The following is a 9,922-nucleotide window of genomic DNA, read 5'->3' as shown; positions in this document are numbered from 1 at the left end:
ACTTCAAAGTAGATGCATACGACGGTATGCGATCACACTACAGTATGTATGTATAAATGCGATTTAAAATATAAGAGCGCAATTGCATGTTGATATGCCTAACCCTTGCATATTATTTGAAAATATTTGTTCTTTTCTTAAGATAAACTTTTTCAAGAGATAGAAATTTGTTTATAATAGATGACCTATAATATGATTATTTAAACATAAATATATATATCTCATAAAGTGATAATATGGATTGATCGGCAAATCCGGAATCCTATGTGAGAATCAAAGGCAAGAATGACTATGTTCGCATAAAGTAATGCTAAGCGCTTTATGGTCTACTTTCAAACGGCTGCTCACTCACACAGTTATCACGGATGCGTAGGAAGTACCTCTGGAGGTAACCCAAATTGAAGTGGATGCGGCCGTTCAATGAGTATTGGGATAGCTGTGGTAAATCAAAAGCGCGAGAGTTGTACGAGCAACTCCCGAGTTGATTTCATCAATTTCTGTGATGACTGTCTCAAAAGTACGACAACGCAGCTGTCAGCAGCCGGACCTAGTTCACTTGTTTGCATTTTATCATATTTATTAGTTCGCTTTCTGGTAGGTCAAATACCATCGATGGGACTCAATTAAAGCTTATGATTGAGACAGGGATCGGCAACCTATGACCCGCGCATTGGTAATTTCAAGTTTCAAGTTTCAAGTTTTCAAGTTTAGTTCCGAAGATATAGTACAATATATAAAAAGACGACTAACTGTAAACCAAACTTAATTAAATTGACGTCAAGTTCAACATCATTATTATGTACTAAAAAAAGACTGTTTTAAGACGAAAATAACCCCGACCCAAAGGTCTTTTTAATACACACATTTTGCTTGATTTTGACCCGCGGCTGTTAGGCTGTAAAGGAAAAGATCACTTATAGATTTACTGACTTTAGGTCAGGTTACGTATTTAAATTGCAAATTAATGAAATATTTTTGATATCGACAAAGCGACACAAAAAAAGAGGGCGTTTTCTCTCAGTTTGCTAGCAGCTGACAAACACGATCATCTTCTTGTGAATTTACAGAATGCACTTTTCTACAGTTACAATAAAAAAGTCACACACAACTTGATGTACCCAAAATATTTCATTGAACTGATTTTTTCCAATATTAAAATCATTTTTAGCTTTCAAGTAATTTTTAACAGAAGCGAAAGAGAAAAACAATCTGTACACGATATTTCGCTTTACAGAGATAATAAATAATACGCAATAATACAGCTTTGTGTGATGAGTGCAAGTGGCAACTCTTACAAATTAAAAGAAAACATACTCAAAAATTGCTTAAAAAAAAGGGAAAAAAACAAACATTTCAAGCATAAGCTATCGGTTCATAGTATAAATTATATTCTAAATCTTTATTCAAAAACTTAAAGTGAATTAATATACAATTGAAAGACACAAATAAACTGATTTGCTTTTCAACTATATAACAAACATAACAAACTAGATTCGCTCAATAATAGCATTAATAAACTAAGCAAAAAAGTCCTTCCTTTTTTTTTTTATCAATAACTTCGAAAATACAACACTTATAGATTATACATAGTTTGTGTACATATATATAATATGTAGACATACTTTTTTTTTTTAATATATTTTGATATTTCAGCATTTGTTGTACGGAAGACGGCATTGTTTGTATTTGGTTTTTTTCATTTTATGATTGTGGAATTTTCATAGTTCGTAAACTAAATTAGATTTTCGCGAGAAATAGAGTTTTGAACATATCTTTTTGTAATACAGTGATAGGAAATGGAAATTAGCATAAAGTGGAATATATGTCGTGTTTGCCTGCAAGAGGAGACCGATTCTAAGAGTTCTCCTAACGCTGGACATATGCGATATATATTTAACGATAACAGTGAAGAATTGGCTCACGAAATTTACGAGTGTGCCGGAATAATGGTAATCAATTTAGTAATTGGTCGTATTTGAAGAAATATTCATAATATCTGTCTTGGCTTTTATGTGCTTGCAGATGAGACCCGATGATAACTTACCGCAAAAGATATGTCGGCGTTGCCTAAATGTCTTAAGGAGCGCAGTGTATTTTCGCAAAACGTGCCGGGAATCTGATAAATATTTACAGTCAGTCATACAACGTACAAAATCGGCTAGCACTCTGTTTAAATTAGATCGTAAAGATAATAATCGTTTCAACTTTTTGGATAAAAATGCCGAAGATTCTTCTTATTCATCTCAAAATAACTGTGAAGAGGAAACGTTGGATGATATTGACGGCGAAGGTTTTATTAAGGAGGGTACGTTAAAGCGTAAACAGCGCTTTGGTCGTTTTACGCGTAAAAAAATGAGATCTCTAGATATGCCTATTAGTTCTAGTTTAATTGCAATTAAAGAGCATGAATATCAAATACCGGATTCAGGCGGCTATGAAGAGGAAACAAATGATTTGACTCTTATGGATATCATAGAGAAGGGCGATGAGGAAAAATGTATAGATGAGGAGGAGCACGACGCAAGTCACGAAAACGAGGAAGAAGATCCTACTAAAACTGGGGAAGAAATTACAGATGAAACTTACGAAAGGATTGAGCGTGATGCTCTAGAAACATCGCACGAATATGAAGCAGACGAGCATAACTCAAATGAAACCGATGCGGAAAATTGCCACGATAATAATTCCAATGGTTTGAGGACAACTAGCTTTGCTAAGTTACATAATATTATTAGTAAATCACCTACGCCCGAAGAAAACGTTGGGAAGAATGAGACAATCGATGAAGTTGAGGAGAATGGAGACAATGCTGATGAGACAAATTTCGAATCGGATGTTGTAGTAAAAAGAGAAGAAATTTACATTCTATTGAATGAGGAACAAGCCGATGTGCATACAAATATTGATAATCAAGAAAATGCAAACATCGAGTACGTGTCCGGGGAAGAAGGGGATTTAGATCTAGAAACTCTTGAGGATTTCGAAAGCGCCCAAGTTACGTCCACAGTTCGAGGTAATGGCGAGGAGAAACCCGACGAACCTGGCGACATTGAAGAAAGCACAACAAATTTATCGTATCCTGAAACTCATCAATCTGAAAAGTCGGGCTTCGTTGTAACTGAATACATTATACCAGACGTAACGGAAACTAAAGTGAAGAAGGAGGCCAATTATGTAGGTAAAGGCAAAATTACTTTTGTCAAAGCCCGTTCATCACGAGGTAAGAAAGATGACGGCTTTGCTAATAATAATTCTGTCGCTGTCACTACAATTAATTGCACGGTGTGCGGAAATATGTTTACCAGTCGTCATCTATTAAATGCCCATATGCGAATACATCGGCAGGAGAAACCACACGAATGCGAGTAAGCTCTCCTACGATGCCTAAAACAATATTTAGATTCAAAAATTTTATTAAAAAAAAATTCATTTCTTACAGATTGTGTTTTAAACGTTTTATAACGGCGTGTAATTTGCAGGTAATAATATGTCTATCATCTAAAAGAAATAGCCAAACTGGAGTGTGGCTTTATCTTTAAAACTTCCCTTAAAGATAAAATTCTAAAGGAACTTTTAAAGATTAAACCACAGGCCAGGTTGACAGTTTCTTTTAGTTGATAGACGTATTACGTAATGTTACCTCGTTACAGGCTCATATGCGTATACACACCGGTGAAAAACCGTTTGAGTGTCAATTTTGTGGACGTCGTTTTACCGATCGCAGTACTCATATAAGGCATGAAAGGTAAGGCAGACATACTTGAAGTTATAATAAATGCATTCAATGGATTGATTGATGTTCTATTTACCTTAATAGGGTGCATACAAATGAAAAACCATTCACCTGCGAATATTGCAATAAAGCGTTCGCTTTGTCTACAACTTTGCAGGCTCATATTAAAGTTCATACAGGCGAACGACCGTACAAGTAAGTTTTCAGATAGAGAGCGCATTTCTTAAACGACCACAAATTTAATTTAAAATTAGAAAAAAAAAAAAAAACAAGAAATGAAATAATTTGCGGATGAACAAATGAGTCATACGACTGACACCACATTGAAATTCAATTTAAATTTGTGCGTCTGTCTGTCTTCGGTTATTATTGAAGCCATTGCAAATGTAAAAATTTGGGATAGAATCCTGAAAGCTAATAAACACTTTCAGCGACTGATTGGCTGCAATTTCAATTTGAAAATAAAGGTATCTCCCAGGCAGTCACGCACACATTAGGCAAAAAGCTAGCAATTCATAGCAAATATTGGTCTGAGAGACTGCACAACCACTAACCTCGATTCGTTCACCAACACATTTGCATCAATTTTGTCGCTAAGCTTATAACCTATAATATCTTTCGATTTGATATTTGATATAAACATGTTTTCGTATGACTCATATCAAAATTTTCTACAAGGATACTACTTTACTTTAATTGACTTAGCTCGTGCGTATTAAAATTTGTAGAAGAAGGAAAGTTTTCTTTTATGCCCCACCTGAAAGTGGTATAGGACGGACGTGCTTGAGATTTTTATGCTTACCGCATAGACCATATTAGAAATGCTCTTATCATAAAGCAAAATATTCGTCAGACAGACCATAAACTATGTATGTCTTCAGTCGGATTACATTTTTCTGCCGTTCTTAACCAAAAAAGTGGGAAAGACAATTGAGACTGGATATATGGATGATGGTTTGTTTATGAGATGATCCACCTTGTTGCTTTTAGTAGATGTTGCATCGAAACTTGTGGAAACCGTATATAGAACTCCAATCCAAAATTCGCCTTAATCTGTTTACAATTACTAACAAAGTTTAAAAATTGTAAGCATCACCTTATAGGCGATTGCACTCTTAGGATCTACAGCTGGCAGGCCGGTACGAATAAGAATGATTAAGAGCAAATAACTGACCCACATAACTCTAATAAAATGTGTGCAATCCTTGCGGGTTTATGCCGAAAACCGAGACTATTAAGAAGTCGGACAAAGGCAAACAAAACTCTGTGGGATGCGGATATATTCCTTTTGTTAAAGCATTTGACATTCAAGACACCCTACAGTTTACATGTATATTCTTGACCAATATCAAATTTCGAATCAATTTAGCCAAATCGTCTGCTTCTCTGTATGTGTTTATGTGTTTGAGAAACGATCCTATCCAGTCCTAAAAACTACAATGTAGTCGCCAATGTTTCCTGCACGCAGATTGCTTTGTGGTCGACAAAGGATACATCTAATGTGTAACTAGCTCAACTAAACTAAACTAACTTGAGATTGAGGAGATTGAGGAATAGTTTTTATTGTACCAATAGGATTGAGTGTCACAATATGTGCGAATATTTATTTATAATCGAGATGCTCCCGTACAACTCAATGAATTATCATTGATGCAGGTGTTAAAGGATACCTTAAGTTCAAGAGCAAAGTTAGTGATCTGTTTCCTGTGTAAGGCTGTACCGAAGTTATAAAAAATCGAGCATCCTCACCCGATATTATAGAGTGCCAAAGTCCCTTTCCTTTTTTTTAATTTTCTATATCCTACACCTATATATACTTGTGGTACTTCAAGTTTATGCGAACATACGTAGCACCCAGAAGGGTCTAACATGTATCTAAGTTGTATTATACCGATCGAATCAGAAAATGATTTCTATTCTTTTATGTCCGCCTGATGTCTATCCACGTGTGAAGCCGATAGGCCGCAATTTTTGACTTTCTTTCACCCCAGGACGAACGCTATTGAAAATGGTTCAGATCTTTTTCGATCACTAATGCCTTATTTTCAAAAATAGTTATATGGAAAAAATTGGACTTTTCGAAATTTTCCGATAAAACCCGCTATGAAAAATTTGGTTTCCGCTGGAGCAATTTTTGAACCTTTCTCTCAGATCACCGTTCCTAGAAGAACTGAGTCTTCATATATTAAAAAGGTAAATTTTTAATGGCTTCATAATAGTAAATGGAAAAGGAAACCAACACTACTGAATTCGTGGATCCACTTTCTGGCTACTAATGCATACAAGCATTCTCAGGAGATATTGACAAAAAGGCGCAATTGTTAATTTCCTATGACGAAAATTTGTTCGCAGTAGTAATTTGAATTGAACCGCTTGGACGACACTCCATATAACACACTTCTCATGAATAATAAATACTTCAAAAAATCTATGACGACAATTGGTCGATAATAGTAGTTTTGGCAAAGAATTAACGATAGCGAATATGGATCGCATAAGCCTATTTTTTACGCTCTAACACACATGGGCGTTGTCGTGAAAAGCAAGTCCTTATATGGAAAGAAATTTTTTATGACGGAAACTGAAAAAATTATAAAAGCTTTAGTAAATTAAATTAAGTTGGCTAAATTTCATGCCCTATGATGTTTTGGGCATCATCCAAACATACAAGCTTTCATGGAAAGGACGTCGGCCAAGCGATGTATGGCATCTAATGGTCGGCCTTGCCCGATTGTAATGTTCTTATTTATTTTTATTAAGGTATAAAACAGTCGGCCACACTCAAGTACATTTTTTTCCTTTTTTTTAATCGTTTATTCTTTCCACACATTTTCGTTTTATACGTTTAAAGTTTACGTTTACGGGTTTTTTAACTAATGAAATTAATTTTTTCTTTTTTTTTTCCTTTTTATTGGTTTCTCTTTGCAGATGTGGACCATGTGACAAATCGTTTAAATTACCACATCAGTTAAAAGCCCATCAAAACACTCATTTACATAAAGCCGTAGAGCAATTGAAAATAATTAATTAAAATTCATAGTAATAAATTATTCATTTCAATAATAATCATCTCATTATTAATATTAATATAATAAATTTTAAGTTAACCAAAAAAAAAAAATTTTTTTTTTAAATTAAAAATTTTTGCTCGAATACGGAGAAAATTCATTTTATTCAATTAAATTGTAAGCTTCCAAAGGGAACAAGGGTAAAAAAGGAATTTTACACTAAACTTCACACACACGTACACACATACACACATATACTTATTCATATTCAATAATTTGAAATTCTTGACTGGCTTCTTTTTGACGATGTGTGGCGGTATTCAAGTGTGCCTTGAGTTGATGTTGCAAGGTAAAGGACTTATTGCAAATAGTACAACTGCGTTAAACAAAAAAGAAATTTGCGAACCACTGTTAAAAAATGAAAACTAAAGTTAAATGCTTTAAAAAGACTTACGCGAAATCCTTTTCGCCTGAATGCAATTTCATATGATTCTTCAGTATGGCTGAATATGAGAAACTTTTATTACATATTTTACACTCGAACGGTCGCGAGTTGGTATGCAATCTGTAAGAATATGAAGAAGAATGCGTTTCAAAAATGCGGCCAACAATTGTTCAATTTATTAACTTTACCGTTCATGACGATGTCTGGAGCTTCGATCCATAAATTTACGATCGCAATATTTGCATTTAAATGGCCTTTCACCGGTATGACGGTACATGTGATTCTTCAATTCACTCATCATCCGATAAGCTTTATGGCAAATTCTTGAAAGAACAGAATAAAAACAAATTCAGAATTATACAGAGGTATGTCTGCGAGCTTTGTCTTAGCGTATTTTTATAAAGAGAAAGAGCGTATTTTAAAAAAAAATTATATATATATATATATATAAACAGTTTACATATATACACAAAAGTTATATATATATATATAAATTATATATAAAAACTGTATATATAAGTACTTTAACGCAGCAATCGATTTTATTATACTATGTGGCAGTTTTGTACATTGTTTTGGGCCTAAACTGTCGTAAATCGTATTCTTTTGGAAAAAATAAATAAGTAAAAAAGAAAGAATCTATTGATTATTGGTAATCGATTTATATAGGTAGACCCACGGACAATGAATTTTTACTAACTCAGTCCCTCTTTACAAAAAGTTTCTCTGCATTAATTTGTCGAATGTTCCTACTAAGAGCTGTGGTCATAAAAAAAAAATAGTACACCTCTTGGCATTAGCTCCTTTAGTTTATTTTATTAAAGTGTACATACAAATACTACGCTATTAGGGTAAGGTAGACTGTTCAAATGTTTGTAACGCATAGAAATTTGCGTCAGAAATCCCACGAAGCATATGTATGCTTTCTATTCCCTCCGGCAGCCGATGTGGGTGAATTGCATTCAAAATTCTTGTTATAAATAAAAAAAATTTACTAAAAAGTATATCTCAGTGCAATTTTGTGAATAAAATTGCTAATCTTATAAAAATAACTCAATTTAATGATAGCCTACCAGGATTGTTAAGAAATCCTCCAAGAATACCCACAACTGATCTCTAGATTAAAGCAAGCAAATGATTGTCATGTGTTATATCTCTATTTCAACTCTTCACACAACTTTGGCAGATGGTCTTGAGCGGAAACGGTCCCGTTTTTATTTATGCTAGATATTCGGTTTTTCTCGTATGGAAAAATTTCTAAACAAAAAATGGACTAATGCCATCGACCAAGCTTTCCAAATTTCAAGGTAAAGTTAAACGTGGCATGGTTTAAACAAAAACAATTTTCGAGCAATAGTATAAAACCAGACGATTAAGTAAGTAAAATTTACAGAAAATACATCCCCAGTTGGCGATGCCTTCCTTAGCTTTGCAATTAAAATTATCTTAGGAAAGGAGTTTAATATCAATGTTAAGAACTTAACTTACTCGCATTGATACGGCTTAAGATCGGAATGCATCCGTAAATGGTATTGAAATAATGGCCGCTTTGTATAGACATTTCCGCATATCGAGCACATGAATGTCATTGGTTTTGGTAATTTAGGTTTTTCTCCTGTTTTTATTGCTGGCTTTATTGTGGAGGAACGTTTCTTGGACTTGGGTTGTATTAAAGCTCTGCGTTTTAAGCGTTTAATGCTGAGATCACTTCTTGTAATATACTCTATATAATTTTCCAATTCCTCACTATCCTCCCCGTTTAAATATGACATAGCTTCGACAAAATCGTCCTGCGTTAATTCAATTAAAATTTCGCTCTGTTCAACGTTATTTTCAATGCTCTCATCACAACAATCGTTATCACCTTCAGATAGTTGGTGATGTTCTTCAACATAATCTTTTGGTCTAGATTCATTATCTATTTCATTAGAATCGATATCGTTAACATCGTCTGCGCCATCCCCACCATCACCATCATAGCAAATAATTTGCTCAAAATCGGTATCCGAAAATGTGTAATCATTTCCAATTTGTTGCTGGCCTAAAACTTCAATGGTAAATTCTGCAGGCTTCTCTTGACGCTTCTCGGTGCGAAATGTTTGTAAATCCTCGACTAGACTTTGCAGAAAGTTCGCATTTTTATTCTCTTCAGCGGCTACACTATAATCATTCTCATTTACTTGCAAGCTTTCCAAATATAATTGCGAACTTAAGCACATTTGACGAAAATTAAACCAAATCCGCGTCATATTAAAACATTTCGAACAAATTTTCGTGGGCATTTTCTTAGAGAATTGAATCTGGAATAAGTATAATTCTTAAAATTTGTGTAAACCAAGTGTAACTTCTTATTTACCCTAATACCACAACAGAACTCAACCTTTTCATATAATTTCAACTTTGTATTGTCCTCCTCTTCTTGACAAGCTCGCATTAAATCATCATAATTCGAATCACCATATAAATCATACATTTCACGATTGTCACTTTCCACTAGGCACAAACGGCACTTTTTATCCATTGTTGGCACTTTTTTTTCCTTCAACTTTTTTACAATACTTGCTTAGATATCTTCATAAATGAAGAAAAATAATTTAATATAAATCAAAAATTTATAAATTTAAGTAAATTGTTTTGTTTACAACTTAGTTAGAAACAAGGGTTGCCCAATGTTTTAAAGTTTAAAGATAAAATGAAGTCACATTTTATTCGGTAAGGAAACACCTTCGGATTGAC

At 33.9% G+C, this 9,922-nt stretch overlaps 2 protein-coding genes across 6 annotated transcripts; one reads left to right on the top strand and one right to left on the bottom strand.

The window, feature by feature from the left end:
- Positions 1 to 1,345: 1,345 nt before the first annotated feature.
- Positions 1,346 to 6,814, top strand: LOC119639535 (zinc finger protein 436-like). Of its 5 annotated transcripts, XM_038036972.1 has the most exons (8): positions 1,390 to 1,529; positions 1,654 to 1,723; positions 1,788 to 1,949; positions 2,023 to 3,365; positions 3,440 to 3,479; positions 3,651 to 3,745; positions 3,818 to 3,928; positions 6,662 to 6,814. In XM_038036972.1, exons 3-8 carry the CDS (start codon positions 1,797 to 1,799, stop codon positions 6,762 to 6,764), a joined length of 1,845 nt encoding a protein of 614 aa, XP_037892900.1. In that variant the 5' UTR covers positions 1,390 to 1,529; positions 1,654 to 1,723; positions 1,788 to 1,796; the 3' UTR covers positions 6,765 to 6,814. The 5 variants fall into 5 exon arrangements, with proteins under 5 accessions (XP_037892898.1, XP_037892900.1, XP_037892902.1 ...); XM_038036970.1 differs by lacking the exon at positions 1,390 to 1,529 and adding an exon at positions 1,346 to 1,370 and having other exon boundaries at positions 1,654 to 1,949; XM_038036974.1 differs by lacking the exons at positions 1,390 to 1,529; positions 1,654 to 1,723 and adding an exon at positions 1,597 to 1,612.
- Positions 6,815 to 6,944: 130 nt separating this feature from the next.
- LOC119639539 (transcription factor Ouib-like) lies at positions 6,945 to 9,878 on the bottom strand. The gene is made up of 5 exons (XM_038036978.1): positions 9,543 to 9,878; positions 8,675 to 9,486; positions 7,375 to 7,509; positions 7,196 to 7,306; positions 6,945 to 7,117 (listed from the first exon to the last, which is right to left on the bottom strand). Exons 1-5 carry the CDS (start codon positions 9,705 to 9,707, stop codon positions 7,000 to 7,002), a joined length of 1,341 nt encoding a protein of 446 aa, XP_037892906.1. The 5' UTR covers positions 9,708 to 9,878; the 3' UTR covers positions 6,945 to 6,999.
- Positions 9,879 to 9,922: the final 44 nt, after the last annotated feature.

The sequence above is a fragment of the Glossina fuscipes genome, unplaced genomic scaffold, assembly GCF_014805625.2.
Source record: "Glossina fuscipes isolate IAEA_lab_2018 unplaced genomic scaffold, Yale_Gfus_2 112, whole genome shotgun sequence".
In the NCBI taxonomy this organism is placed as follows: domain Eukaryota; kingdom Metazoa; phylum Arthropoda; class Insecta; order Diptera; family Glossinidae; genus Glossina; species Glossina fuscipes.
This window is presented reverse-complemented; position numbering and strand designations above follow the sequence as displayed.